The 25,825-nt window shown below is 43.7% G+C and overlaps 1 protein-coding gene across 4 annotated transcripts in view; it reads right to left on the minus strand.

Annotated features, from left to right (window-relative positions):
* The window catches only part of abcc3 (ATP-binding cassette, sub-family C (CFTR/MRP), member 3), a 149,164-nt gene extending 145,239 nt beyond the window's left edge, over positions 1–3,925 (minus strand). For 2 of the 4 annotated variants that reach the window (XM_043715187.1, XM_043715186.1), the window contains exon 1: positions 3,766–3,925. In XM_043715187.1, the coding sequence (XP_043571122.1) occupies positions 3,766–3,813 (48 nt within the window). In that variant the 5' untranslated portion in view covers positions 3,814–3,925. The remainder of the gene's footprint in view (positions 1–3,765) is intronic. The other 2 variants (XM_043715184.1, XM_043715185.1) reach the window with 2 other exon arrangements.
* Between the last annotated feature and the right edge of the window lie 21,900 nt (positions 3,926–25,825).

Below are 25,825 nucleotides of genomic sequence, written 5' to 3' on the forward strand. Positions count from 1 at the left end.
AGGGGGTAGAACCGGGCAGTGCGGGGTTCCCGGACTATGAGGTTGGAAGCTGTGGGTGGGAGATCTCCTGAGGTGATGAGGTTCTGTATGGTCTGGGAGATGATGGTTTGGTGATGGGGGGTGGGGTCATGGTCAAGGGGGCGGTAGGAAGAGGTGTCCTCGAGTTGGCGTTTGGCTTCAGCGATGTAGAGGTCAGTGCACCAGACTACCACTGCGCCCCCTTTGTCCGCTGGCTTGATGGGGAGGTCAGGATTGGAGCAGAGGGATTGGAGGGCTGCGCGTTGTGAGGTAGCATGTCACAGGTAACTTATGAAAGCTAAATCAAAAATATTTTTCTGGGTACAGTAAATCTCACCAGTGAAAGTGAGTGAAATATTAACAGAGTGGGTATGGATAGCTCCTCTGAGCCAGCGGTCACTGAAATATTCACAAGGCTCTGTCTAATACATTATTTTACAATGACAATGGTTGCAGGTCAAGCTGACTTAAGGGAGAATCCCCATCATACAGTGTGGAACTCAGCAAACATGTAGGATTTAGGACCGACAGCTAAGACCTTCCCCCAACATCACAACTGTACCCCCCAGTCCCCCAACGCCATCCCTCCCTCTACAATGTCGCTTCCACATGTTGCTTTAATCCATCCCACTTCAAGTTCATTGTCCTCAAGGCTACAGTGTAGGAGGGGGCCATTCATCCCCTCATTTGCACCAGTTCTCCAATGAGCTTTTCAATTTCTGCCATTCTCTAGCCTCCTTCCCATACCCTGCATGTTGTTGCTTTTCAGATAATTGTCTGGCTTTCTTTCAAAAGTCCCGACTGGACCTGCCTCTCCCACATTCTCCAGCTTTGCATTCCAGATTGTAACCACTCATTGGGTGAACAAGTTTTTGCCGATTCCTTTACATCTGTGCTCTCACCTTCAATCCTTCCACAAATGGGAACAGTGTCTCCTTATCTTCTGTGATTCTGGATAGCTCTCAGATCTCCACTCAGCCTTCTCTTCAAGAAGAATAGCCCTGGCACACGCACGCGCACACAGAATTTGTACTTGCAGAATTACATTTTATTTTGCTCAAAAATTGCACAAATCGTGTTAGATTATGTAAATCATTTTTTTGATTAGAATCAGTCTGAACATTGGGGCACAGACAGGGCACCTCACACCTTCAGTGCATTATCTGGGCCGACATGACACATTGTTAAAGTTCACTTAAGAATGTAACTTTAAAAAAAGTTATTGGATTTACATATAGCAGAACTTAAATCAACATGGTCATTCTAACAGATGAGAGACTTAAACAATCCAGGTCCTTTTCAATTACATCACACTGCAAACCTTTGCTATAAATTCAGTCTTAAGATCTTATACTCCACAACTACCCGATAAAGGAGCAGCACTCCGAAAGCTAGTGCTTCCAAATAAACCTGTTGGACTATAACCTGGTGTTGAGTGATTTTTAACTTTGTACACCCCAGTCCAACACGGGCACCTTCAAATCATGAGCAAAGGAGGTATACTTAGTAAGTTTGCAGATGACACCAAAACTGGAGATGGAGTGGAGTGCGAAGGAGGCCACCTCAGTACAATGTGATCTGGATCAGATGGGCCAATGGGCTGAGGATTGGCAGATGGAGTTTAATTTAGATAAATGTGAGATGCTACATTTTGGAAAGGCAAATTAGGACAGGACTTATACACTTAATGTTGTGGTTCTGTTTGCCGAGCTGGGAATTTGTGTTGCGGACGTTTCGTCCCCCGTCTAGGTGACATCCTGAGTGCTTGGGAGCCTCCTGTGAAGCACTTCTGTGAAGTTTCCTCCCCCCCCCCCCCCCCTCCCTCCAGAGGGCGTTGCATATATGGAATGAGCTGCCAGAGGAAGTGGTCGAGGCTGGTACAATTACAACATTTAAAAGGCATCTAGATGGGTACATGAATAGGAATGGTCTGTAGAGATATAGGCCAAATGTTGGCAAATGGGACTAGACTAATTTAGGTCTAGATTAAATAACGTCTAATCGACATGGACAAATTGGACCGAAGGGTCTGTTTCCATGCTATACATCTCTATGACTATCTGTTCATTTCACCAGGTCTGTGTCCTGTTAAAAGAACACTGCCTGCCTCAAGTTTACAACGTTGCTAAATTTTGTTATCAGATGCAAATATTCAAGCTGTGGCCTGTATGCCAAGGTTAATGTACATCAGGAGAAGAAAGGATCCCAACAATGACCCATGAGTAATTTCACTATAAACTCAAACACAAAGGACACTCATTAACCATTATTCACTGTTTCCGGTCACCCAGCAAATCCATGTTGCTGCTGCCTCTTATTCCAGGAGCATTAACTTTGCTCATTCAGCTGTCGTGTAAAATGTCTTTTGGAACTCATACACCACATCAACAACACTGTCCTAATCTACTTTCTTGAATCTTTAAAAATAACATCGATTTAGTTAAAAATCAAAATTTGCTTAATTCACTCAATGATGGTTTTCCTTAATTTGAACCATTGCCCTATTACTTCTAGAAAGTTACAGCCCATTGAATTAAACAGACTAGGCTGTATTTTGTTTGAAATATCCTAGCATCCTTTTTTGAACAAGGGCATAAAGTTTTCAATTCCCAAGTCTTCTTCCATCACCTCTGTATCTAAGGAAGTTATTGCTAGTGCTCCTGTGATTTCCACTTTCACTTTCCTTGATATCCTTGGTTGCATCTCCTCCAGTCCTGATGCCTTATCAACTGGAAGGACAGACAACTTATCCAATAACACTATTGAATATCCGATCTTAAAATCAATTTTAAAGACTTGCAGCAATTGAATTAACTCTGCTGGCACTGCACCTTCATCTTTAGCAAGATGCAACTACCTCAGCTATGCCGATTGCCTTTGTGTAAATTCCTTTTTTGTCATCAGTAAATCAGCCCCATTCTTCTTTTTGCTATTTGTATACCTGCAGAAGATTTTGGAATATCCTTATGCTAGCTATCAACCTCTTTCAAGACTCCTTTGTTGCTGCTCTTATTTATATTTTTTACATCATCCCTCTGTAGTCAGATTTTCAAACATATTTCCTAACCTGACGTGTCAGACTTTAGTTCTCTACATTATCGAGTGTCATAACCCACAGTGCTATGTACTAAATACAGTATTAGAAAGTATGATGGCAGAGTGGCTCATTTTTAGGCCATCAGACATGATAGGCCAGGTAGCCATTGTGTCATTAACATCCTCCAATTTCATGTTAATTCATACATGTTTCATCATTCCAGGAGTTGTTTATTTTCCCTGGCATTCCCTTTTAATGAAAAATGACTGGAGGAGCAATCTTCAGCTCCAACTACATGGCCCAGATCCATTATCACCTCAGTGAAGTTGTCTTCCCCGCAGTTTATTGCTTGCCATTCATTTCTTCCACACTCTACCCCATCACTCCCCACACTGGTTTTCTGATCTATCCCCACCTCCCCAATACCCCAGTCTCTTTGTTGCACCTCAGTCCTCTCACTATCCCTCCAACCTCACTGCACCTCCAGTCCATTGACAGCACCAGCCCTTATTGGACCCCATCATATTACAGCCCCTCTAGGACCCTCAGGATCCCCCCCCACCTTCTCATTGACATCCACTCTCCTCATCTCCCTCACCCAGACCGACAATTACTCCTTAAATCTGCCCTCATTCTCCTCATTTCCATCCATTTCCATCCCCCCCAGTCCCTCAGGATAACCGCCACAATATCGAGACTGAGCCGCTTACCCAGAGCCGGGCCGGCCTCCCGGACTCACTGCCACACAGCCACTCCATGCTGTTCAGAGGACTGTCTGAGGGAATCAAACTCAGAGCCGAATCCCTGTACTACAACACCCTGACAGCGGAGAATCTGCCTCCCGCTCCCGGATTTATTTTATAGTCCGCCCCGGGAACACGGTCAGCCCCACCCGCACAGGACACGCCCACACACTGGCCCCGCCCCCAGAGCTACCTGCCCCCCCACTTTGGCCCCGCTCCACCACGCCAATAAAGCACACAGGCCAGACTCTCACACTGCACTCACTTCCCGCCAAAGCACTAGCCCCGCCCACACACTGACTCCACCCACCCGCACGGTTCCGCCCCCAGACGTTTCGCACTTCCCGCGCACCCACGGGCCCAGCCCACACACAGACCTTACCCCCAAGACGTCACTCACCAACAACCCCACACACTGACCCCGCCCACGCACGAGAATGCCCCGCCCACCCACTGGGCCCGCCCACGTTGGCCACGCCCCTGTTTGAGGAGGTGGCCAATGATCTCTGATTGACACAGTCATGGAGATGGACAGCAGGGAAACAGGCCCTTCAGCCCGACTCCTCCATGCCCACCAGATATTCAAACCCAATCTAGTTTCATTTGCCAGCACCTGGCCCATATCTCTCTAACCTTTTCTTATTCATATACAGTACTGTACCCATCCAGATGCTTTTTAAATGCTTTGGAGGAGCCGGTGTTGAACTGGGGTGGACAAAGTTAAAAATCACAGGACACCAGATTATAGTCCAACAGGTTTATTTGGAAGCACCAGCTTTCGAAATGCTGCAATACGGTTAGGGTTAGCTACTGCTTCCAAAAAGACCTGCTGGACTATAACTTGGTGTTGTGTGATTTTTAACTTTGTCCACCCTAGTCCAACGCCGGCTCCTCCAAATCATAATCCTGGCAACATCCTTGTAAATCTTTTCTGAACCCTTTTAAGTTTCACAATATTCTTCTGATAGGAAGGAGACCAGAATTGCACGCAATATTCCAAAAGTGGCCTAATCAATGTCCTGTACAGCTGCAACATGACTTCCCAACTCCTGTACTCAATACTCTGTCCAATAAAGGGAAGCATACCAAACGCCTTCTTCACTAGCCTATCAACCTGAGACTCCATTTTCAAGGCACTATGAACCTGCAATCCAAGGTCTCTTTGTTCAGCAACACACCCCAGAACAATTCCGTTAAGTGTATAATTCTTGCCCTGATTTGCCTTTCAAACATGCAGCCCCTCACATTTATCTAAATTAAACTCCATCTACCACTCCTCAGCCCATTGGCCCATCTGGTCAAGATCCTGTTGTACTCTGAGGTAACCTCCTTCACTGTCCACCTCACCTTCAATTTTGGTGTCATCTGCAAACTTACTAACTATATCTCCTACGTTCACATCCAAATCATTTAGATAAATGACAAAAAGCAGACCCAGCGCTGATCTTTGTGTGGCACACCACTGGTCACAGGCCTCCAGTCTGAAAAGCAACCCTCCACCACCACTCTTCTACCTTTGAGCCAATTCTGTATCCAAATAGCTAGTTGTCCCTCTATTCCATGATATCTAACCTTGCTCACCAGTCTACCATGAGGAACCTTGTCAAACACCTTATTGAAGTCCATCTAGATCACATCCACTGCTCTGCCTTCATCAATCCTCTTTGCAACTTCTTCAAAAAGACTCAATCAAGTTCGTGAGACATGATTTCCTACACACAAAGCTGTGCTGACTATACCTAATTAAGTCCTTGCGTTTCCAAATACGTGTAAATCCTCTCCCTCAGGATTCCCTCCAACAACTTGCCCACTGCTGACGTCAGGCTCACTGGTGTATAGTTCCCTGGCTCTACCTTACACCTTTCTTAAATAGTGGCATCACATTAGCCAACCTCCAGTCTTCCGGCACCTCACCTGTGACTTAGCCAACCTCCAGTCTTCCGGCACCTCACCTGTGACTATTGATGATGCAAGTATCTCAGCAAGGGGCTCAGCAATCACTTCCCTAGCTTCCCACAGAGTTCAGTGGATTTATCCACTTTTATTCGTTTCAAGACATCCAGCACTTCCTCCTCTGTAATATGGACATTTTCAAGATGTTACCATCTATCTCCTTCTATATCTTCCATGTCCTTTTCCACAATAAGAACATTTAGTATCATTTAGTATCTACCCCATAGACTATAGACCAGTGAGCCTGACATCGGTGGTGGGCAAGTTGTTGGAGGGAATCCTGAGGGACAGAATGTACATGTATTTGGGAAGACAGGGACTGATTAAGGATAGTCAACATGGTTTTGTGTGTGGGAAATCATGTCTCACAAACTTGATTAAGTTTTTTGAAGAAGTAACAAAGAGGATTGATGAGGGCAGAGTGATAGATGTGATCTATATGGACTTCAGTCAGGGGTTCGACAAGGTTCCCCATGGGAGACTGATTAGCAAGGTTAGATCTCATGGAATACAGGGAGAACTTGGAGAGCTGGTTCATAGTGCCTTGAAAGTGGGGTCGCAGGTAAATAGAATAGTGAAGAAGGTGTTTGGTATGCTTTCCTTTATTGGTCAGAGTATTGAGTACAGGAGTTGGGAGGTCACGTTGCACCTGTACAGAAGATTGGTTAGGCCATTGTTGGAATATTGCATGGGAAGGATGTTGTGAAACTTGAAAGAGTTCAGAAAAGATTTACAAGGATATTGCCAGAGTTGGAGGATTTGATCTATAGGGAGAGGCTGAACAGGCTGGGGCTGTTTTCCCTGGAGCATCGGAGGCTGAGGGGTGACCTTACAGAGGTTTATAAAATCATGAGGGACATGGATAGGATAAATAGACAAAGTCTTTTCCCCGGGGTGGGGGAGTCCAGAACTACAGGGCATAGGTTTAGGGTGAGAAGGGAAAGATATAAAAGAGACAAAAGAGATAAAAGGGCAACTTTTTCACACAGAGGTGGTACGGAATGAGTTGCCAGAGGATGTGGTGGAGGCTGGTACAATTGCAACGTTTGAAAGGCACCTGGATGGGTATATGAATAGGAAGGGTTTAAAGGGATATGGGCCATATGCTGGCAGGTGGACTAGATTGGGTTGGGATATCTGGTCAGCATGGACAAGTTGGACCAAAGAGTCTGTTTATGTGCTGTACATCTCTATGACTCTATAATTGCATGACATTGTAATCTTTTGCTATACATTCTGTGTCTTATGATCCTGCCCTACTAGTTACCTGATGAAGGAGCAGTGCTCTGAAAGCTAGTGCTTCCAAATAAGCCTGTTGGATTATAACTCGGTGGTGAGTGATTTTTTAGCAGATACATGGGAACACCACCACTTGTAAGTTCCCCTCTAAGCCACTCACCATCCTGACTTGGAAATATATCACCGTTCCTTAATTGTGCAGAATCAGAATCTTGGAATTCCCTCCCAGCGTATGGGATGCTGCAGCACAAGCAGACAGCTCACTGTCACCTTCTCAAGGGCAACTAGGGATGGGCAACACATGTTAGCCAGCCATTGATGCTACCGTCCCAAAAGTTGAACTGAAGATGGCATGGGGCAGGGTGACACGAGGCACATGGACACACATGATGGCCTCAGAACCATAAATTGGTCACTTGATACACAAGATGGCTGCCGGACCACAATATGGAGAGAGACAGCAGTGGAAACACAGATACTGCCTGGGAGCACCTGGATGCCAGCACAATGCACTCACAAACGAGTTGTTTAGTTTAAGGTGTGTAGGAGAGAGAATACATATGAGTAATGTATAATGCCCACCAAAGTGTCTGGGTCCAGCCAACACCTTTAATGGAAATGCTAACACTTTGATACGGATTCAATACAAAGTGCTAATAGCCAGGGCTGCAATAATTGTCCTTCCCAGGAAGAGTGATTAGCACCCATTACTACAGCAATAGACTTCCGTGCAGACATTGAAACTGACAATGTCTGCGCTGAAACTGACAATGACCGCGCTGAAATTAACAAAGGCTACGCTGGAACTGACAATGACTGCAATGATTCTGCAATGTTTGCAATAAACAAACCATGTTACAAAGACAATAACCTTATTACTAATCTATTTTTCTTACAAAATGTAAAAAAATTATCTTGACATGTCGGCTGGGTGGAGAGAATACGCGCAGCTGAGCACTGTGCTGTTGGTATCTTTCTCTCCCCGGAGCTCCGGTATTTTCTTGTACAATAAACTCTGTTGTTGAACCCTGACTCTGCCTCCGAGGCTGCTGATTTTCCCCACAATAATTGGTGCTGTGAGCAGGGATCTTATTACTGGTCCCCTGGTTGAAGGCCACGATCGGGGTGGGCTGGGGTAAGAACCAATTTGTACCTGCAAACGGGAAGACACAGTTTAAAAGGTATAACCAATTGTAATGTTTGCTTTGCTACAGTACTGAGTTAAAATGTTTTTGTGCATGTCTGTGGAGAATAAGTGTTATCTGTATTAACTGTTGTAAGAATCTGCTGCTTGTGCTGAAATAGCCAGAGGACAAGGTACTGCCTGTCTCAAAAACTGGCTGTTTAGAGGGGCAGCCCTGCTGTGTGAAGGTTGGGATTTGAAGTGGGAATTGAGACACCAAGAACACGAGGAGTTGTGAAGAACAAGTGGCAAAGTCAGGCAACATTGGACTCTGTAGGGGTAAAAAATGCAGAGTCCAGTTAGATGTAAGTTAAAAGTTGGGTGCTGTCTGTACTTGTAGTTTCCAATGTGGTGATGCAGAGGAGCTAATCACTCTGACCAATAGCCAAACCTCAGTGGAGCGCATGTTACCAAGGTGGACACTGTGAGTAACCGTGATACCCTGTCAGTCCATAGTAGAACGACAGAACTGGAATAGTTGCAGTGGCCGGGAGGGTAAAGAGTCCCACCGGTAGAGAGCACACCGGACTAGAGGTAGGTTTCTGGGCCTATCGGGAGGTGTTGGGTCAGTAGAGGTGGCTGAGAGGGTAGAGGAGTCCCGGTAGAGAGCACACCTTGCTAGAAGACTGCAACGGCCGTACAGACAGTGCTGGGACAGTATTATTGGCCACGGGGTAGAGAAGTCCCCACTGGTTAGGAACACCTTACTATTGGTGGTATCCGAAGGTACACAATCTGCTAAATGGCAAATCAAAGTTTTAAGGGGGATACTGCAAGTTCCCTTATTGAGAAATACAAGGCAGACAGACAAGTGCTGACAGAGGGAATGAAGAAGCATGGTTGGGATCCATCCCAGACATTAGCACAACAGAGAGTGTGGATAGATAAACAGAAACGGAATAAAACTAAAATGATAGGGGTAATGTTAATATGCCAATTAGCAGGCCTAATTGAACAAGTGAGTGCATGCACGAACATGTGGAGAAAGGACCAGGAACAAGTTAAACAGCTGGAGGATAGAATACAAGAGTTGGAGCAGGAGCTAAGAAGGGAGCACAAACATTCAGACCTGGATTCGCTTCCTCCTAAAAGAACTTATCCTCCTGGGAGAGTTTAAGGACAGAGTTGGTTGTGACTCCGATGCCTGGAGAGGAACCAGGACAAATAGGATCTGAAAAGAGATAAATAGGGTGTGAAAATCCAAGGTCAATAAGATCCTGGAGCAGAATTACATCATTCGGCCTATCAAGTCTGCTCTGCCATTCAATGATGAATGATGTTTCTCGACTCCATTCTTCTGCCTTCATCTTATAACTATTTTTTCCCTTACAAATCAAGAACCAATTTATCTCTGTCTTAAATACACTCAACGACTTGACCTCCACATCCCTCTGTAGCAACGAGTTCCACAGATTTCCCACCCTCTGGCTGAAGAAATTCCTCTTCATCTCAGTTCTAAAGGTTGTCCCTTCACCCTGAAGCTGTGCCCTCGGGTCCTAGTCTTTCCTACTCATGGAAACATCTTCTCCATGCCCACTCTCTCCAGGCCTATCAGTATTCTGTAAGTTTCAATCAGATACCCCTCATCCTTCCAAACTCCATCGTGTACAGACCCAACTATTCCTCAAAAGACAAACCCTTCATTCCCAGGATTATTCTTGTAAAGGTCCTCTGGAACCCCTCCAATACCAGCAGATCCTCTTTCAATAGAATTTGTTCCTTCGTGATAGCAAGGCAAGGAATAGGGGGAGACATCAACTGAACATGTGGCTGCAAGGATGGTGCAGGAGGGAGGGTTTCAGGTTTTTGGATAAATGGGGCTCATTCTGGGGAAGGTAGGACTTGTACAAACAGGACGGGCTTCACTTGAACCAGAAGGGTAGTAATATCCTGAGTGGGAAATTTGCTGGTGCTATTCGGGTGGGTTTAAACTAGCTCAGCAGGGGGATGGGAACCGGAGGTGTAGTTGCAGTGCACAGGAGGATGAGAGTAAGAAGGACAGGGACAGGATTTCAGGGTCACAGGAATATGCTGGCAGACAGCGAAGTGGTTTGAAGTGTGTCTACTTCACCGCCTTAAGTATCTGAAATAAGGTAGGAGAGCTTACAGCATGGATAGGTACCTGGGACTTCGATGTTGTGGCCATTTCGGAGACATGGATAGAGCAGGGTGAGGAATGGATGTTGCAGGTTCCAGGGTTTAGATCTTTCATTAAGAACAGGCAAGGCGTTAAAAGAGGGGGCAGTGTGGCCTTGTTAGTCAAGGATAGTATAACGGTGGCTGACAGAACTTTTGATGAGGACTCGTCTACTGAAGTGGTGTAGGCTGTGGTTAGAAACAGGAGAGGAGAGGTCACACTGCTTGGAGTTTTGTTATAGGCCTCCGCAGAGTTCCAGGGAGGTGGAAGAGAGGATTAGCAAAATTATTCTGGGTAGGAGTGAAAGGAACAGAGTAGTCATTATGGAGGGCTTTAACTTCCCCAACATTGACTGAAAATACTATAACTCTAGTACGGTGGATGGATCAGTTTTTGTCCAATGTGTACAGGAGGGTTTCCTGACACAGTATGTCGAAGGGCCGACAAGAGGGGAGGGCACATTGGATCTGATGCTTGGTAATGAACCAGGCCAGGTGTTTGATTTTGTTGTAGGTGAGCACTTTGGAGAGAGTGACCATAATTCAGTTACGTTTAGTTTAGAGATGGAAAGGGATGGGTACATGCCACTGGTCAAGAGTTATCGATGGGGCAAGGGCAATTATAATGCGATTAGACAGGAATTAGGATGCATAGAATGGGGTAGCAAAATGCAGGGGATGGGGACAACGGAAATGTGGAGCGGTTTAAGGAACAGATATTGCATGTCAGGCAGGGAGGAAGTGATAAGGTAAGGGAACCGTGGTTTACTACAGAAATTGCATCTTTTATTACGAAGAAGAAGGAGGCTTATGTGTTGATGAGGCACGATGGTTCAGATGAGGTGATGGAGAGTTACAGATCAGCTAGGAAAGATTTAAAGAGAGAGTTAAGAAGAGAAAAGAGAGGACACGAGCAACCTTTAGCAAATAGAACAAAGGAGAACCCTAAAGCTTTCTATAGGTATGTGAGGAATAAAAGGATGATTACGGTAGGAATAGGACCAAACAAAGACAGAAGTGGGAAGTTGAATGTGGATCCTGTGGAGATTGGAGAGTTGCTAAATGAACATTTCCCATCAGTTTTCACTCAGGAACAGGAGAATATTGTAGAGGAGAAGAATGAGGTACGAGATATTAGACTAGAAAGGATCAAAGTTAGTTACGAACAGGTGTTATCAATTCTAGAAGGAGTGAAAGTAGACAAGTCCCCTGGGCCGGATGGGATTTATCCGAGGATTCTCTGGGAAGCGAGGGAGGAGATAGCGGAGCCTTTGGCTTTGATATTTGAGTCGTCATTGTCTGCAGGTTTGGTACCAGAGGACTGGAGGATTGCAAATGTTCTGCCCTTGTTCAAGAAGGGCAGTAGAGATGACCCAGGTCATTATAGACCAGTGAGCCTTACTTCTGTTGTAGGAAAGGCTTTGGAAAATATTATAAAATATAAGATTTATAATTATCTAGCAAACAACAATTTGATGTCAGATAGTCAACATGGTTTCGTCAAGGGCAGGTCGTGTCTCACAAACCTCATTGAGTTATTTGAGAAGGTGACCAAGCATGTAGATGGATGGTAGGGCAGTTGACGTGGTATATATGGACTTCAGCAAAGACTTTGATAAGGTTCCACATGGTAGGCTGTTGGAGAAAATGCAGAGGTATGGAATTGAGGGTGATTTAGCAGTTTGGATTAGAAACTGGCTTTCTGAAAGAAGACAGTGAGTGGTGGTTGATGGAAAATATTCAGCCTGGAGTCCGGTTTACTAGTAGTGTGCCACAAGGATCTGTTTTGGGACCACTGCTGTTTGTCATGTTTATAAATGACTTAGACGCAGGCATAGGTGGATGGATTAGTAAATTTGCAGATGACACTAAAGTCGGTGGCGTAGTGGACAGTGTGGAAGAATGTTACAGGTTGCAGGGGGACTTGGATAAACTGCAGAATTGGGCTGAGAGGTGGCAAATGGAGATCAATGCAGCTAAATCTGAGGTGACGCACTTTGGGAAGAATAACAGGAAGGCAGAGTACTGGGTCAATGGAAAGATCCTTGGTAGTGTGGATGTACAGAGGGACCTTGGAGTCCATGTACACAGATCCCTGAAAGTTGTCACCCAGGTGGATAGTGCGGGTAAGGAGGCATACGGTGTGTTAGGTTTCATTGGTAGAGGGATTGAGTTCCGGAGCCGCGATGTCATGCTGCAACTATACAAAACGCTGGTGCGGCCGCACTTGGAATATTGTGTACAATTCTGGTCCCCATATTTCTGGAAGGATGTGGAAGCATTGGAAAAGGTGCAGAGGAGATTTACCAGGATGTTGCCTGGTCTGGAGGGAAGGTCTTATGAGGAAAGGCTGAGAGACTTGAACCTGTTCTCATTGGCAAGAAGAAGGCTAAGAGGGGATTTGATAGAGACATACAAGATGATCAGAGGATAAGAGAGGGTAGACAGTGAAAGTCTTTTTTCCGAGGATGATTACTTCAGTGTGTACGAGGGGGCATAGCTACAAATTGAGGGGTGATAGATTTAAGATTGATGTCAGAGGCAGGTTCTTTACTCAGAGAGTGGTAAGGGCGTGGAATGCCCTACCTGCTAATGTAGTCAACTCAGCCACATTAGGGAGATTTAAACAATCCTTGGATAAGCACATGGATGATTTTGGGATAGTGTAGGGAAATGAGCTGAGAATAGTTCACAGGTCGGTGCAACATTGAGGGCCGAAGGGACTTTCTGCGCTGTATTGTTCTATGTTCTATGTTCTAAATTAGATTGAGTTCTTTGAAGAGGTATCGAAGAAGACTGATGATTTTGTCTACATGGACTTTAGCAAGTCACACAATAGACTGGTCAGTAAGGTGAAGTCTATAACTTTATAAGGGGCACAAAATTGCTCACAATATTCCAAACGTAGTCTGACCAGAGCCTTATACAGCCTCAGGAGTACATCCCTGCTCTTGTATTCTAGCCTTCGTGAAGTGAACGCTAACATTGCATTTGCCTTCTTAGCTGCCAACTGAACCTGCATATTAACCTTAAGAGAATCCTGAACTAGGACTCCCAAGTCCTTTGTGCTTCAGATTTCCAAAGCCATTTACCATTTCGTCACAGTCTATGCCCCTATTCTTCCCACATTGTATTCCTTCTGCCACTTCTTTGCCCATTCTCCCAGCATATGTAACTCCTTCTGCAGCCTCCCGCTTCCTCAACTCTACTTCCACCTATCTTTGTATCATCTGCACACTTTGCAACAATACTCTCTGTTCCTTTGTCCAGATTGTTAATGTCTGATGTAAATAGTTGTGATCCCAACCCTGATCCTTGTGGAACTGCACTGGTCATTGGTTGCCATCCTGAAAAAGATCCCTTTATCCCCACTCTCTGCTTGCTGCCAATCAGCCAATCCTCTCTCCATGCCAGTACCTTGCCCCTAACACCACAGGCTCTTATCTTTAACAGCCTGCTGTGCAGCACCTTGTCAAAGGCTTTTTGGAAATCCAAATAGATCACATTCACTGGCTCTCCTTTATCCAACTTGCCTGTAGCCTCCTCAAAACATGTTAACAGATTTGTCAGGCATGATCTCCATGGTGTCCTCCTGCTGACAAAGTGCATGGCCTCATTATAACTCACTCCCTCTTCCACTAAAAGAAGAAATATGAAATGACATGGAGACATCCTAGATCCATTCGGCATGCTTGCCTTCATTGCTCAAACCTTTGAGTATAGGAGTTAGGATGTCATATCGAGATTGTACAGGACACTGATGAGACATCTTTTAGAGAACTGAGTACAGTCTGGGTACCCTGTAATAAGAAGGAGATTGTTGAACTGGAGAGGGTTCAGTGAAGATTTACCAGGATGTTGCTAGAAATGGAGGGTTTGAATTATAAGGAAAGGCTGGATAGGCTGGGACCTTTTTCCCCGGAGTGTCGGAGGTTGAGGGGTGGCCATATTGAGATTTATAAAATCATGAGAGGCATGGATAGAGTAAATAGCAAATATCTTTTCCTGAAGGTGAAGGAGTTCAAATCAAGAGAGCGTATTTTTAAGGTGAGAGAAGAAAGATTTAAAAGGGACCTGAGGGGCATCTTTTTCTCAGAGGGTGGTTTGTATGTGGAATGACCTGTCAGAGAAATGATACATTCAGGTACAGTTACAACATTTAAAAGACATTTGGACAGGTATATCAAGAAATGTTTAGAGGAATACGGGTCAAATGCTGGCAAATGGGACTGGATGAGTTTAAGATATCTAGTCAGTGTGGATGAGTTGGATCGAAGGATCTGTTTCCGAGCTTTATGACTTAAAGGACCAGCAGCTGTACTAGACATCAGTGTCAGATTATTGGGTTTGAGCACTGTCATCTTGTGGAGGAGTTCAATGAAAGGAATGCTGAAATATGTGACCTCTTGGGAAAAAAATACGAGCAGCCTTCACTGCCTCGCATAAGCCCCTTACATCACATGTCGAGCAGGCTGTATTTCAATAGCTCAAGGCTGATCACCAAAGACAAATCCAAAAGAATCATGAATACATGAGTTAGGAACAGGAGTAGGCCATTTGGCCTCTCTAGCTTGCTCCACCATTTAATGCTGGTCTGATTGTGGCTTCAAATTCACTTTTCTTCTTACTTCCAAAAATATTTGACTTTTTTGTTAGTCAAATACTATCCACTTCAGTTTTAATCATATTCAATGAATCTGCCTCCACTGTCCTCTGGGAAAGAGAGTTCCAAAGATTCACAACTCTGAGTGAAAAGAAGTCTCCTCATCTCAGTACTAAACTGGAGATCTTTTATTTTTAAACAGTGCCGCAACTTCTACATTTGCAGTTCCCTGCAGGATCTTACCTGTTTCAATAAGATCACCTTTCATTCTTCAAAATGCCAACGGATACAGGCCCAGCAGTTCCAACATTCCCTCATAAGATACCGCCCCCCCCCCCCCCCTCCCCATCCCAGGTCTTAGTCAAGTGAGACGTCCCTGAGCTGTTTCATCATGTATACAGAACTCAAGATGTGGCCTCACCAATGCTCTACACAACAAACAAAATATTTTTGTGTCAGATTTCCAACAATTCAAAGTGGGCTGTAAGAGTTGCTTTTCTTTTGAGATTTCAGTGCTGGAGCTAATTTCCTCGATTTCTTGGACCCGTAATTACTGTTGTTACAAGTTTTTGCTTTGTTTTTGGAACTTCAAAACAAGGATCAAAAACAATAATACTTTAAACGGGAGGAAAGAGAGAGCTCAGGAATTTCCAGAGAGGCCAGGTGGGAGGTCCCAGAACAGCTAGAGTTCATCAAAAACATCCTGGCAATGAAACCTAACCTCTGGCTGGCTGTGGAGTTACCAGCATTTCTGGATATCCGAGTTAGGTCTAAGAACAACAAACTGTGAAATTCCAGGCTGTGCTTGGGAAGACCTCTTTAAGAGAACTGCTCTCGGCTGGAGATCAGTGAAGTGATATATAAAACATAAAATTTTAAAGTGTTCTTTTTTAAATCTACAGTGAATAGGGTGAGGTTTTACATGTGTTCAGGTTCCAAGTGGTCGATTGTGATAGGAAACTCTCGAGAGGCACAGACAGATGCTTCTGTGACCAACAGTGAGACATCAGAATGGTGTGTTTCCTCCCTGGTGGCAGGATCAAAGATATCTCGGAGAGGGTGCAGAATATTCTCAAAGGGGAGAGGAACCAGCAGAAGGTCATTGTACACATCGGAACCAATGACATAGGAAGGGAAAAGGACACAATTCTGAGGAAAGAATATAGGAAGTTAGGCATTACTTTAAAAAGGAAGTCCTCAAGGGTAATAATATCTGGATTACTCCCGGTGCCACGTGCTAGTGAGGGTAGAAATAGGAGGATAGAGCAGATAAATACATGGCTGAGGAGCTGGTGTAAGGGGCAATGATTCACATTTTTGGATCAGTGGGATCTCTTCTTGGGTAGTAGCAACCTGTATAAGAAGAACAGGTTGCACCTGAATTGGAATGGGCCTTCTAGAGCTACTCAGGTGGATTTAAAATAATAAAGGTGTGTGTGTGTGTGTAGGGGGGTGGGTGGTGGTGGCTGGTGACCTAAAGAGATAGTGAGAAAAGAGGCAATCTGAGACTGATACAGTGGGAAAAGGAGCAAATCAAACAGTCAGGGCAGGCAGGAACAAGGCAGAGAATGAGGTTAGACTGGTAAATCAAACTACATTTATTTCAATGCAAGAGGTTTGACAGGGAAGGCAGATGAACTCAGGGCATGTTTGGGAACATGGGATTGGGATATCATAACAATTACAGAGACATGGCTCAGGGATGGACAGGACTAGCAGCTTAATCTTCCAGAGTATAGATGCTATAGGAAGGATTGAAAGGGGGGTAAGAGAGTAGGGGGAGTGGTGTTTTGATAAAGGATACCATTACACTGTACTTAGGGAGTTTATTCCAGGGAGGGGGTCCAGGAAAGATATTTGGATCAAACTGAAAAATATTGAAGAGATGGTCACCTTTTTGGGATTGTACTGTAGACCTCCCTAATGGTCAGTGGGAAATTGAGAAGCAAATTTGTAAGAGATCTCAGTTATTTGTAAGTATAATAGGGTGGTTATGGTAGGGGATTTTAACTTTCCAACATAAACAGGACTGCCACAATGTTCAGGGTTTGGATGGAGAGGAATTTGTTAAGTGTGGACAAGAAAATTTTCTGATTCAGAATGGTGATGGACCTACTAGAGAAGGTGCAAAACTTGACCTATTCTTGGGAAATAAGGCAGGACAGGTGACTGAGGTTCTGGATGTAGGTTTGCTTGCTGAGCTGGAAGGTTCATTTTCAGTATAGACGATTTTCCTCTGCTCTGCATAGTTCCTCTGTGCTGCAGGGTGTGGTGGCTCAATGAAATAATGTCCTAATGCGGCTTCATTTGTTGATGTTGAGATGATCAGCAAGCAACTCTACATCCAGAACCTCAACCTGAGCTACAAATCTTATCAAAACTCGCTAGGTAACTGAGATGTCAGTGGGGGAGCAATTTGGGGCCAGCAACCATAATGCTATTAGTTTTAAAATAGTGATGGAAAAGGATAGACTATTTCTAAAAGTTGAAGTTCTAAATTGGAGGAAGGCCAATTTTGACGCTATTAGGCAAGAACTTTCAAAAGTTGATTGGAGTCAGCTTTTACAGCTAAAGGGACAGCTGGAAAATGGGAAACCTTCAAAAATGAGATAATGAGAGTTCAGAGGCAGTATGTTCCTATTAGGGTGAAGGGGAAGAATGATAGCTGTAGGAAATGCTGAATGACTAGAAACATTGAGGCTCTGGTCAAGAAAAAGGAAGCAAATGGGATCGAGTGAATCTTTATAAGGTAAAAGGCAGTAGGAGTACACTGAAGAGGGAAATCAGGAGGGCAAACAAGGGACATTAGATAGCTTTGACAATTAGGGTTGGAGAGAATCCAAAGAGATTAAGGACAAAAAAGTAACTTGCTCAAAGATCAGCAAGGCTGATCTGTGGAACTGCAGGAAATGGGGGAAATACTAATCATGTATTTTGCATCAATGTTTATTGTGGAAGAAATTGAGCATATAGAATGTGGAGAAATAGATAGCGACATCTTGAAAAATATTACAGTGATGGTGGTGCTGGATGTCTTAAAACACATAAAGGCGGTTAAATCCCCAGGTTCTGATCAGGTGTACTGTAGAACTCTGTGGGAAGCTCAGGAAGTGATTGCTGGGCCCCTTGCTAAAATATTTGTATCATCAATAGTCATGGGTGAAGTGCTGGAAGACTGGAGGTTAGCTAACGTGATGCCATTATTTAAGAAAGGTGTAAGGACAAGCCAGGGAACTATAGACCGGTGAGCCTGACATCGGTGGTGGGCAAATTGTTGGAGGGAATCCTGAGGGACATTGGAGGGAATCCTGAGGGACAGGATATACATGTATTTGGAAAGGCAAGGACTGATTAGGGACAGTGAACATGGCTTTGTGTGTGGGGAATCATGTCTCACTAACTTGATTCAGTTTTTTGAAGAAGTAACAAAGAGGATTGATGAGTACTATGTACATTGTCTTACTGAAGTCCATATAGACATTTGACAAGGCTCCTCATGGGTGACTGATTAGCAAGGTTAGATCTCATGGAATACAGGGAGAACTAGCCATTTGGATACAGAACTGGCTTAAAGGTAGAAGACAGAGGGTGGTGGTGGAGGGTTGCTTTTCAGACTGGAGGCCTGTGACCAGGGGTGTGCCACAAGGATCGGTGCGAGATCCACTACTTTTCATCATTTATGTAAATAATTTGGATGTGAACATTAGGAAGTCTAGTTAGTAAGTTTGCTGATGACATCAAAATTAGAGATTTAGTGGGCAGCGAAGAAGGTTACTTCAGATTACAACAGGATCTTGATCAGACGGGCCAATGGGCTGAGGAGTGGCAGATGGAGTTTAATTTAGACAAATGCGTGGTGCTGCATTTTGGAAAGACAAATCAGAGCAGGACTTATACACTTAATGGTAACGTCCTAGGGACTGTTTTTGAACACAGACCTTGGAGTGCAGGTTTAAAGCTCTTTGAAAGTAGAGTCACATGTAGATAGAATACTGAAGAAGGCATTTGGTATGCTTTCCTTTATTGGTCAGAGCATCGAGTACAGGAGTTGGGAGGTCATGTTGCAGCTGTACAGGACATTGATTGGGCCACTTTTGGAATACTGTATGCAGTTCTGGTCTCCCTGCTATAGGAAGGATGTTGTGAAACTTGAAAGGGTTCAGAAAAGATTTACAAGGATTTTGCCAGAGTTGGAGGGTTTGAGCTATACGGAGAGGCTGAATCGACCGAGGCTGTTTTCCCTGGAGCGTGGAGGCTGAGGGGTGACGTTATAGAGATTTATAAAATCATGAGGGACATTGCTAGAGTGAATAGCCAAGGTCTTTTGCCCAGGGTGGAGAAGTCCAAAATAGAGGGCGTACATTTAAGATCAGAGTGGAAAGAAATAAAAAGGAGCTAAGGGGCAACTTTTTCACGCAGAGGATGGTGCGTGTATGAAATGAGCTGCCAGAGGAAGTGGTGGAGGTTGGTACAATTGCAACATTTAAAAGGTGCCTGGAATGGCTATGTGAATAGCAAGGATTTAGAGGGAGACAGGCCAAATGCTCGTAAATGGGACTAGATTTATATAGGAAATCTGGTTGGCATGGGCAAGTTAGACCAAAGAATCTGTTTCTGTGCTGTACATCTGTATGATTGTATGAATGTATCTGTAGTTCTTTGTTTTGATAAAACAAAATGTTCTTTCTTTTACATTCTATTCCCCTTGCAGTAAGCACCAATATTTCATTTTCCTTCCAAATCAATTGTTGGAACTGCATTTTGACTTTTGGTGATTCATAGGCTAAAATATTGAGAATTTTCTATGTCTTAAAACTGGGCAATCTCTTTCCATATAAATAATGGAATGGCACTTTTCTGTTCTTGACATTGAAGGGGACTCTCTTGCATTTTTCCACAATTTACTTCATCCCCTAAATATTCGACCACCCACAGCTTCCTTATATTCTTTGCAACCACTTCACAACTTACTTTTCTCCCTATCTTTGTCTTATAATGAAATCCAGCAAATACACATTTGTTCCTTACATTGAGGTTATTTATGTTGATTATTGAGTCATGGAATATTACAACACAGAATGAGGCCCTTTGCTTCGTAGTGACAGTGATCAAGTACCTGTCTATTCTCATTCCATTTTTCAGGAATAAACACCATCCACCATTCCTCTGCCTATCTGTCCAGCTCTTCTATATTGTCCTATAGTTTAAAGCGTTTCTCCTTGTCATTTACCATGCCACTAATTTTAATGTCAAACTTACTAATAAAACCTCCTTTATGCATAGTTAAAAATCACACAACACCAGGTTATAGTCCAACAGGTTTATGTGGAAGTACTGGCTTTCAGCGTGCTGGTCCTTCATCAGATAGCTAGTGGGTAGGATCATAAGACGCAGAATTTGTAGCAAAAGAACACAGTCATGCAATTAAAATGATAGATTGATAAAACCTAATTGCTGTTAAGTCTTTCACCTTTATTCATGTCTAACGCATTAATGTTCACTATAAATAACAAGGGGCCAAACCCTGTAGTATGAACATAGGCTACCTGTCACAAAAACAACTTTCAACCATCACCCTCTGCTTCTAGCCACTAAGGTAAAGTTTGGATCCAATTTACCAAATTTCCCTGCATCCTAAGGATGCTTAATTTATTGACCAGTCTCCCATGTGAGACCTTGTCAAGAGCCTCCCTGAAGTTCATGTAGACTATGTCAACTGGATTCTGCATCTACTGGATTGGATTCCATACAGCACAGCACTTCTGCACAGAAATTGAACTGGACAAGGGCACATAAACACAGTGGCTACAAGAGCAGATCAGAGGCTAGGAATCCCGCAGTGAGTAACTCACCTCCTACTCCCCAAAGACTGTCCACCATCTACAAAGCACAAGTTAGGGGTGCAGCTCCAACAACACTCAAGAAGCTTGACACCATAAAGGTGTGCTTGATTGGCACCACATCCACAAATATTCAATCCCTCCACCACCAGCGGTGTGTACTATCTACAAGATGCACTGCAGAAATTCACCAAAGATCCTTAGACAGCACCTTCCAAACCCATAACCAGTTCCATCCAGCAGATACATGGGGACACCACCCCCCTGCAAGTTCCCCTCCATGTCACTCAGCAGCCTGATTTGGAAATATATCTCAGTTCCTTCAGTATCACTGGGTCAAAGTTCTGGATCTCTCACCCTAACAACATTGTGGGTCTACCTACAGCACATGAACAACTTGTCCACTAAGGCATATCAAGCTTTGTGTCGTAGCATCTTAGGTGAAGTACAGGGGGTGCCAGGGCTGGACACAAAGGAAAACAGATGCTGCACTTCAGCTTTCACCACTTCTTGGGGTGTCCAGTCTGCATGCCCGAAGACCTGTGGGTGAATTCTGGTTATTCACTCACAGAAAGACCAATGCAGAAAGTTGCAATGTTGAATGACATCATCCTTGACCTGATGCTGGTGCCAATGACAATTTGTTATGGGTATAATTGTGGGTTTTTTGGGTATGTATTTGTGCATGTATTATAAGGGGATCTTTGTTTCATGTTGGTGTATATGGTGTATATGATACGTATGTACATGTCCTTGTGTGTGTTTGTCTATAGATATGTGTAAGTTGTACATAGTAAAATAAAATAAAGAACTGTGGGTGCTGCAGATCTAAAACAAAAACAGAGATTGCTGGAGAGACTCTGTTCCCTCTCAATTTTCTGCCTTGGTACCAACAGAATGATATTTCTGAGGGATGGTTTCTACTGGGGCATGTGATCAAACTTAGATTGTGATTACATGGCACGGAGCCACTAATGACCCTGAGTTGTCATTGTGAATGAATGTCCTGCCTACTGCCAGGCTGAAATTGATAAACCAGAGAGATTCAAAAATTAATTATAGGGCAAGGCTATTTGGAGGTTACAAACCAAGGTTGGTCATGGAATTAAGATACAGATCCACCACGACCTCACTTAAAAGCTGAGCAGACTGGAGGTGCTGCATGACTCTGCTTTTCCCCATATTAGCATTTATCATCCCTGCCCTTTACCCAGCTGAGACGTAAATCAATCCTCTCTCACAAAGTAATGACAGCAGGGATGGAATGATGAACAGTCGACCTGACTACAGTTATGCTATTCAGAAATCCTTGTTTACAAAACTGATAAATTCTGTAAATTAAAATAAAAGCTGGTCTTTGCTTGAACTCACTGCTTCATCTGGGATACAAAATCCTTCTGCTTTTGATAACTTTCTTTCCTTGTGTTCCACACCCGAGTTACTTGTTTCCTCTTTCATGTTTTATTTGCTGATGTTGAAATATATTTTTATTTTGAAAATGAGGAACTCTCTCCCCAAAAGGCTGTTGAGACTAGGGGCTCACTTAAGGCTGTTAAGGGTAGATGAAATTAAGATACAAATCAGTTGTGTTCTCACTTAAAGGCAGAACAGGCTCTTTACCCCCTGTCTCCTGCTCAGAAATACTCATTTCTGATCTTAGTTTTCCTGATGATAAACTTTGTTTTCCCCCTTTGCTCCCTCTCAGACTTCAGCTTTCTCTCCTTCTTTCATTCAATTTTAAGTGTGTTCCTCACTTTCAGTCACTTTGTGTCGACAAGAACTACTCTGCTCACGATATGAGAGGACCCACAAATTCCCCTCACACATCTTCCTTTCATGTTACTATTTTATATCTCCCAATCTCTGTAAACGCTTCCACCTGCATCCCTCACAGATTGCTGCATTCCCTGATTCTGGCCTTTTGCATATTCCTGACTTTAATCTTTCAGCATGCCTTTAGCTCCCAGAACTTTGGAATTCTCTCCCTAAACTCTCTGCCTCTCTTTCCCCCTTTAAGACCCTCCTTAAAATTGACCTTGACAAAGGTTTTGGCCAACTGTCCTACACTTTCCTCATGTGACTCTGTGTCAAATTGTGTTTGACGTTGCATCTGCAAATTATCTTGGAATGTTTTATTAAAGAGAAAACAAACGATGATCACATTGATCCCTCTTTATAACGAGGCCCTTTGACATATGTTTCAACCTTCCAGGGATCAGGATGCCAGATCATAGAATCCCTACAGTGTGGAGGCAGGCCACATAGACCATCGAGTCCACTCTGACCCTCTAAAGAAGATCCACCTGGGCCCACCACCTGACCCTGTATTCCTGCGTTGGCCAATCTACCTAACCTGCACATCTTTGGACTGTAGAAAAAATTGGAGCACCCAGAGAAAACCCTGGCAGAGTTGGAAGGAAAGTACAAACAGTTGGAATTGAACCTGGGTCCTTGTGCTGTGACGCAGCAGTGCTAACCACTGAGTCACTGTGCTGGCCAATGGAGGCTCCTACTGCAGCTCTCGCTGTCACTGAGTGAATAGTCGCTAAGGTGCTCAATTGCTGAAGTGCATGATGTTTGGACCAAGGTGTCTGTGTGTGTGTGTGTGTGTGTTGGGGGGGAGGGGGTGCACCATTGCTCTGATCTCATATTCCACAGGACACAACATAAAATAAAAGTTTATTTTCCAGTTACCAACATGGCCAGTTAAATACCTCATCGATATCAGCCTTAAAACACCAAGATCCATCAACCAAGTCTCTTCATAAACTCAGACATGGATTTATAGTCAAAACAAAACTTACTCAGTGAAAACGCAATCATTGGTTATTTTACACAATCAGTTAGATCGAAGTATAAATGGTTATCTCAATAAAGATTACATGTCTATGGTGGATTCTGTAACTAGCAGTGTACCTCATGCCTTCCCCTGATGGATATGAACTTGCTGCTTATTCTCAGTTCAACAAAACAAGATAAAGTCACAGCCTGCAACTGATATCATGGCAGAAACTGCAAGGTCATCACAAACGTTCAACAGCCTAGAGCACAGATCAGAGATTAGACAAAAATATTAGATGCTTAGTTCTGTGTTTTATCTTATTAGATTAGATCTGATCGTACATAGTGTTTCCAGCACAGAAACAGGCCATTCAGTCCAACTGGTCCAGGCTGGTGTTATGTTCGACATGAACATCCTATCTTTCTTTATTCCACTCTATTAGCATTACTTTCTGTTTTCCAATGCATTTATCCAGCTTCAAGTAAAATGCTACGTCCTCACCAATCTCAGGCTTCTCCTGAATTTATTTTTACATTTATCAGAGTTCACCTTATATTTATAACCAATTTATCGGAGTTCTTTGACAGAGTAATGTGCCGTCGATGTACTGAAGTGCATTTCCAGAAGAATTTGACAAGATCCCACACAAAAAGCTGATTGCACAAAACAGGAACTCACGGTGTAGGGTGAACTCTAGAATAGATGGAAGAACGGCTGACTAGCAAGAAACAGTTTACATAAACAAGGTTTTCTCTGATCAGCCGATAGTGACAAGTGCAATCTTGCCGGGGTCTGTGTTGGAACCTCAACCTTTTGCAATTTATATTATTTACTTAAATGAGGGGAGTGAAGGCATGGTAACTAAAATGCAGACAAAGGAAGGTCAGGAAGGATGTTGTGAAGGGAACTTAACAAGGTTGAGAATGAGATAGGTAGGTTAAATAAGTGGGCAAAAAATCTGGCAAATGGAGTACAATGTGGGAAAATATGAAGTTGTTCACTTTGACAGAGGAATGAAAAAGCAGCATTATTATTTAAATGGTGAATGACTGTAGAATTCCAATTTGAAGAGGGATCTATGTCTTTACTGCATGAATACTTTAAATTGGAAATCAGCTATAGCAAGTAATCAAGAATACTAATGGGATTCTATCTTTCACTATGAGAGGAATTGAATGTAGGGGTGAGGATTTTCTCCTTCAGTCATAAAAGGCATTGGTAAGACCACATCGTGGATACTAGGGCAATTTTAATCTCCTTATTTAGGGAAGGATGTAAATGCACTGGCAGTGATTCAGTGGTGGTTTATTAGATCAATTCCTGGAATGAGTAGGTTGCCTTCTGAGGAAAGGTTAGTTCGCCTCTGGGTTTGTTTCCACAGGGGTTTCAAAGACTGAGGGGTGATCGATCGGTGTGTTAAGATGCTGAATGGTGTTGACATGGTGGATATGGAAAGGATATTTCCGCTTAGGATGGGGTTCAGGATAGTGTCAATGTTGTGAAATCAGGGGGTTGCCCTTTTGGGACAGAGATGAGACGAAATGTTTCTCTGAGGGTTGAGTGACTTTAGGACTGTCTGCCTCAGAAGCTGGTGGCAGAGGAACAGAGATCCCTATTAGCCAGGGAACGAAAGGTCAGTGGGGATCAGAGGGACGGTGCAATTCAATCCACAAACACATCTGTTACCTTCAGACTAAGCAATGGAGAAGGTTTGAGGGGCTATGTGGCGTACTTTGCATTTGACCAAATATGTTTTTGTATTATAAATCCTATCTCTTCTAATCCTGGCAAAAGGGCCCTGGCAAAACTGGAATCAATGGGTATCAGGGGGGCAAACTCTCCACTGGTTAGAGTCATACCTGGCACATAGGAAGATGGTAGTGGTTGTTGGAGGTCAGTCATCTCAGGTCCTGGATATCTCTGCAGGAGTTCCTCAGGGTATTGTCCTACTCCCTACCATCTTCAGCTGTTTCATCAATGACCTTTCCACAATTATAAAGACAGAAGTGGAGATGTTTGCTGGTAATTGCACAATATTCAGCACCATTCTCAGCTCCTCAGATACTGAAGCAGTCCATGTCCAAATGCAGAAAGACCTGAACAATATCCAGGCTTGCACTGACAATTGGCAAATAACATTCATGCCAGACATGGTGTGTCAGGACTGCGATGGATTGTGGTGTCAAACCTCCTGAGTGTTGTTGGAGCTGCCCCCATCCAGGACAAGTAGGGAGTACTCTATCACACTCCTGACTTGTGCCTTCTAGATGGTGGACAGGCTTTGGGGAGTC

The sequence above is a fragment of the Chiloscyllium plagiosum genome, chromosome 24 (assembly GCF_004010195.1).
Source record: "Chiloscyllium plagiosum isolate BGI_BamShark_2017 chromosome 24, ASM401019v2, whole genome shotgun sequence".
In the NCBI taxonomy this organism is placed as follows: Eukaryota; Metazoa; Chordata; class Chondrichthyes; order Orectolobiformes; family Hemiscylliidae; genus Chiloscyllium; species Chiloscyllium plagiosum.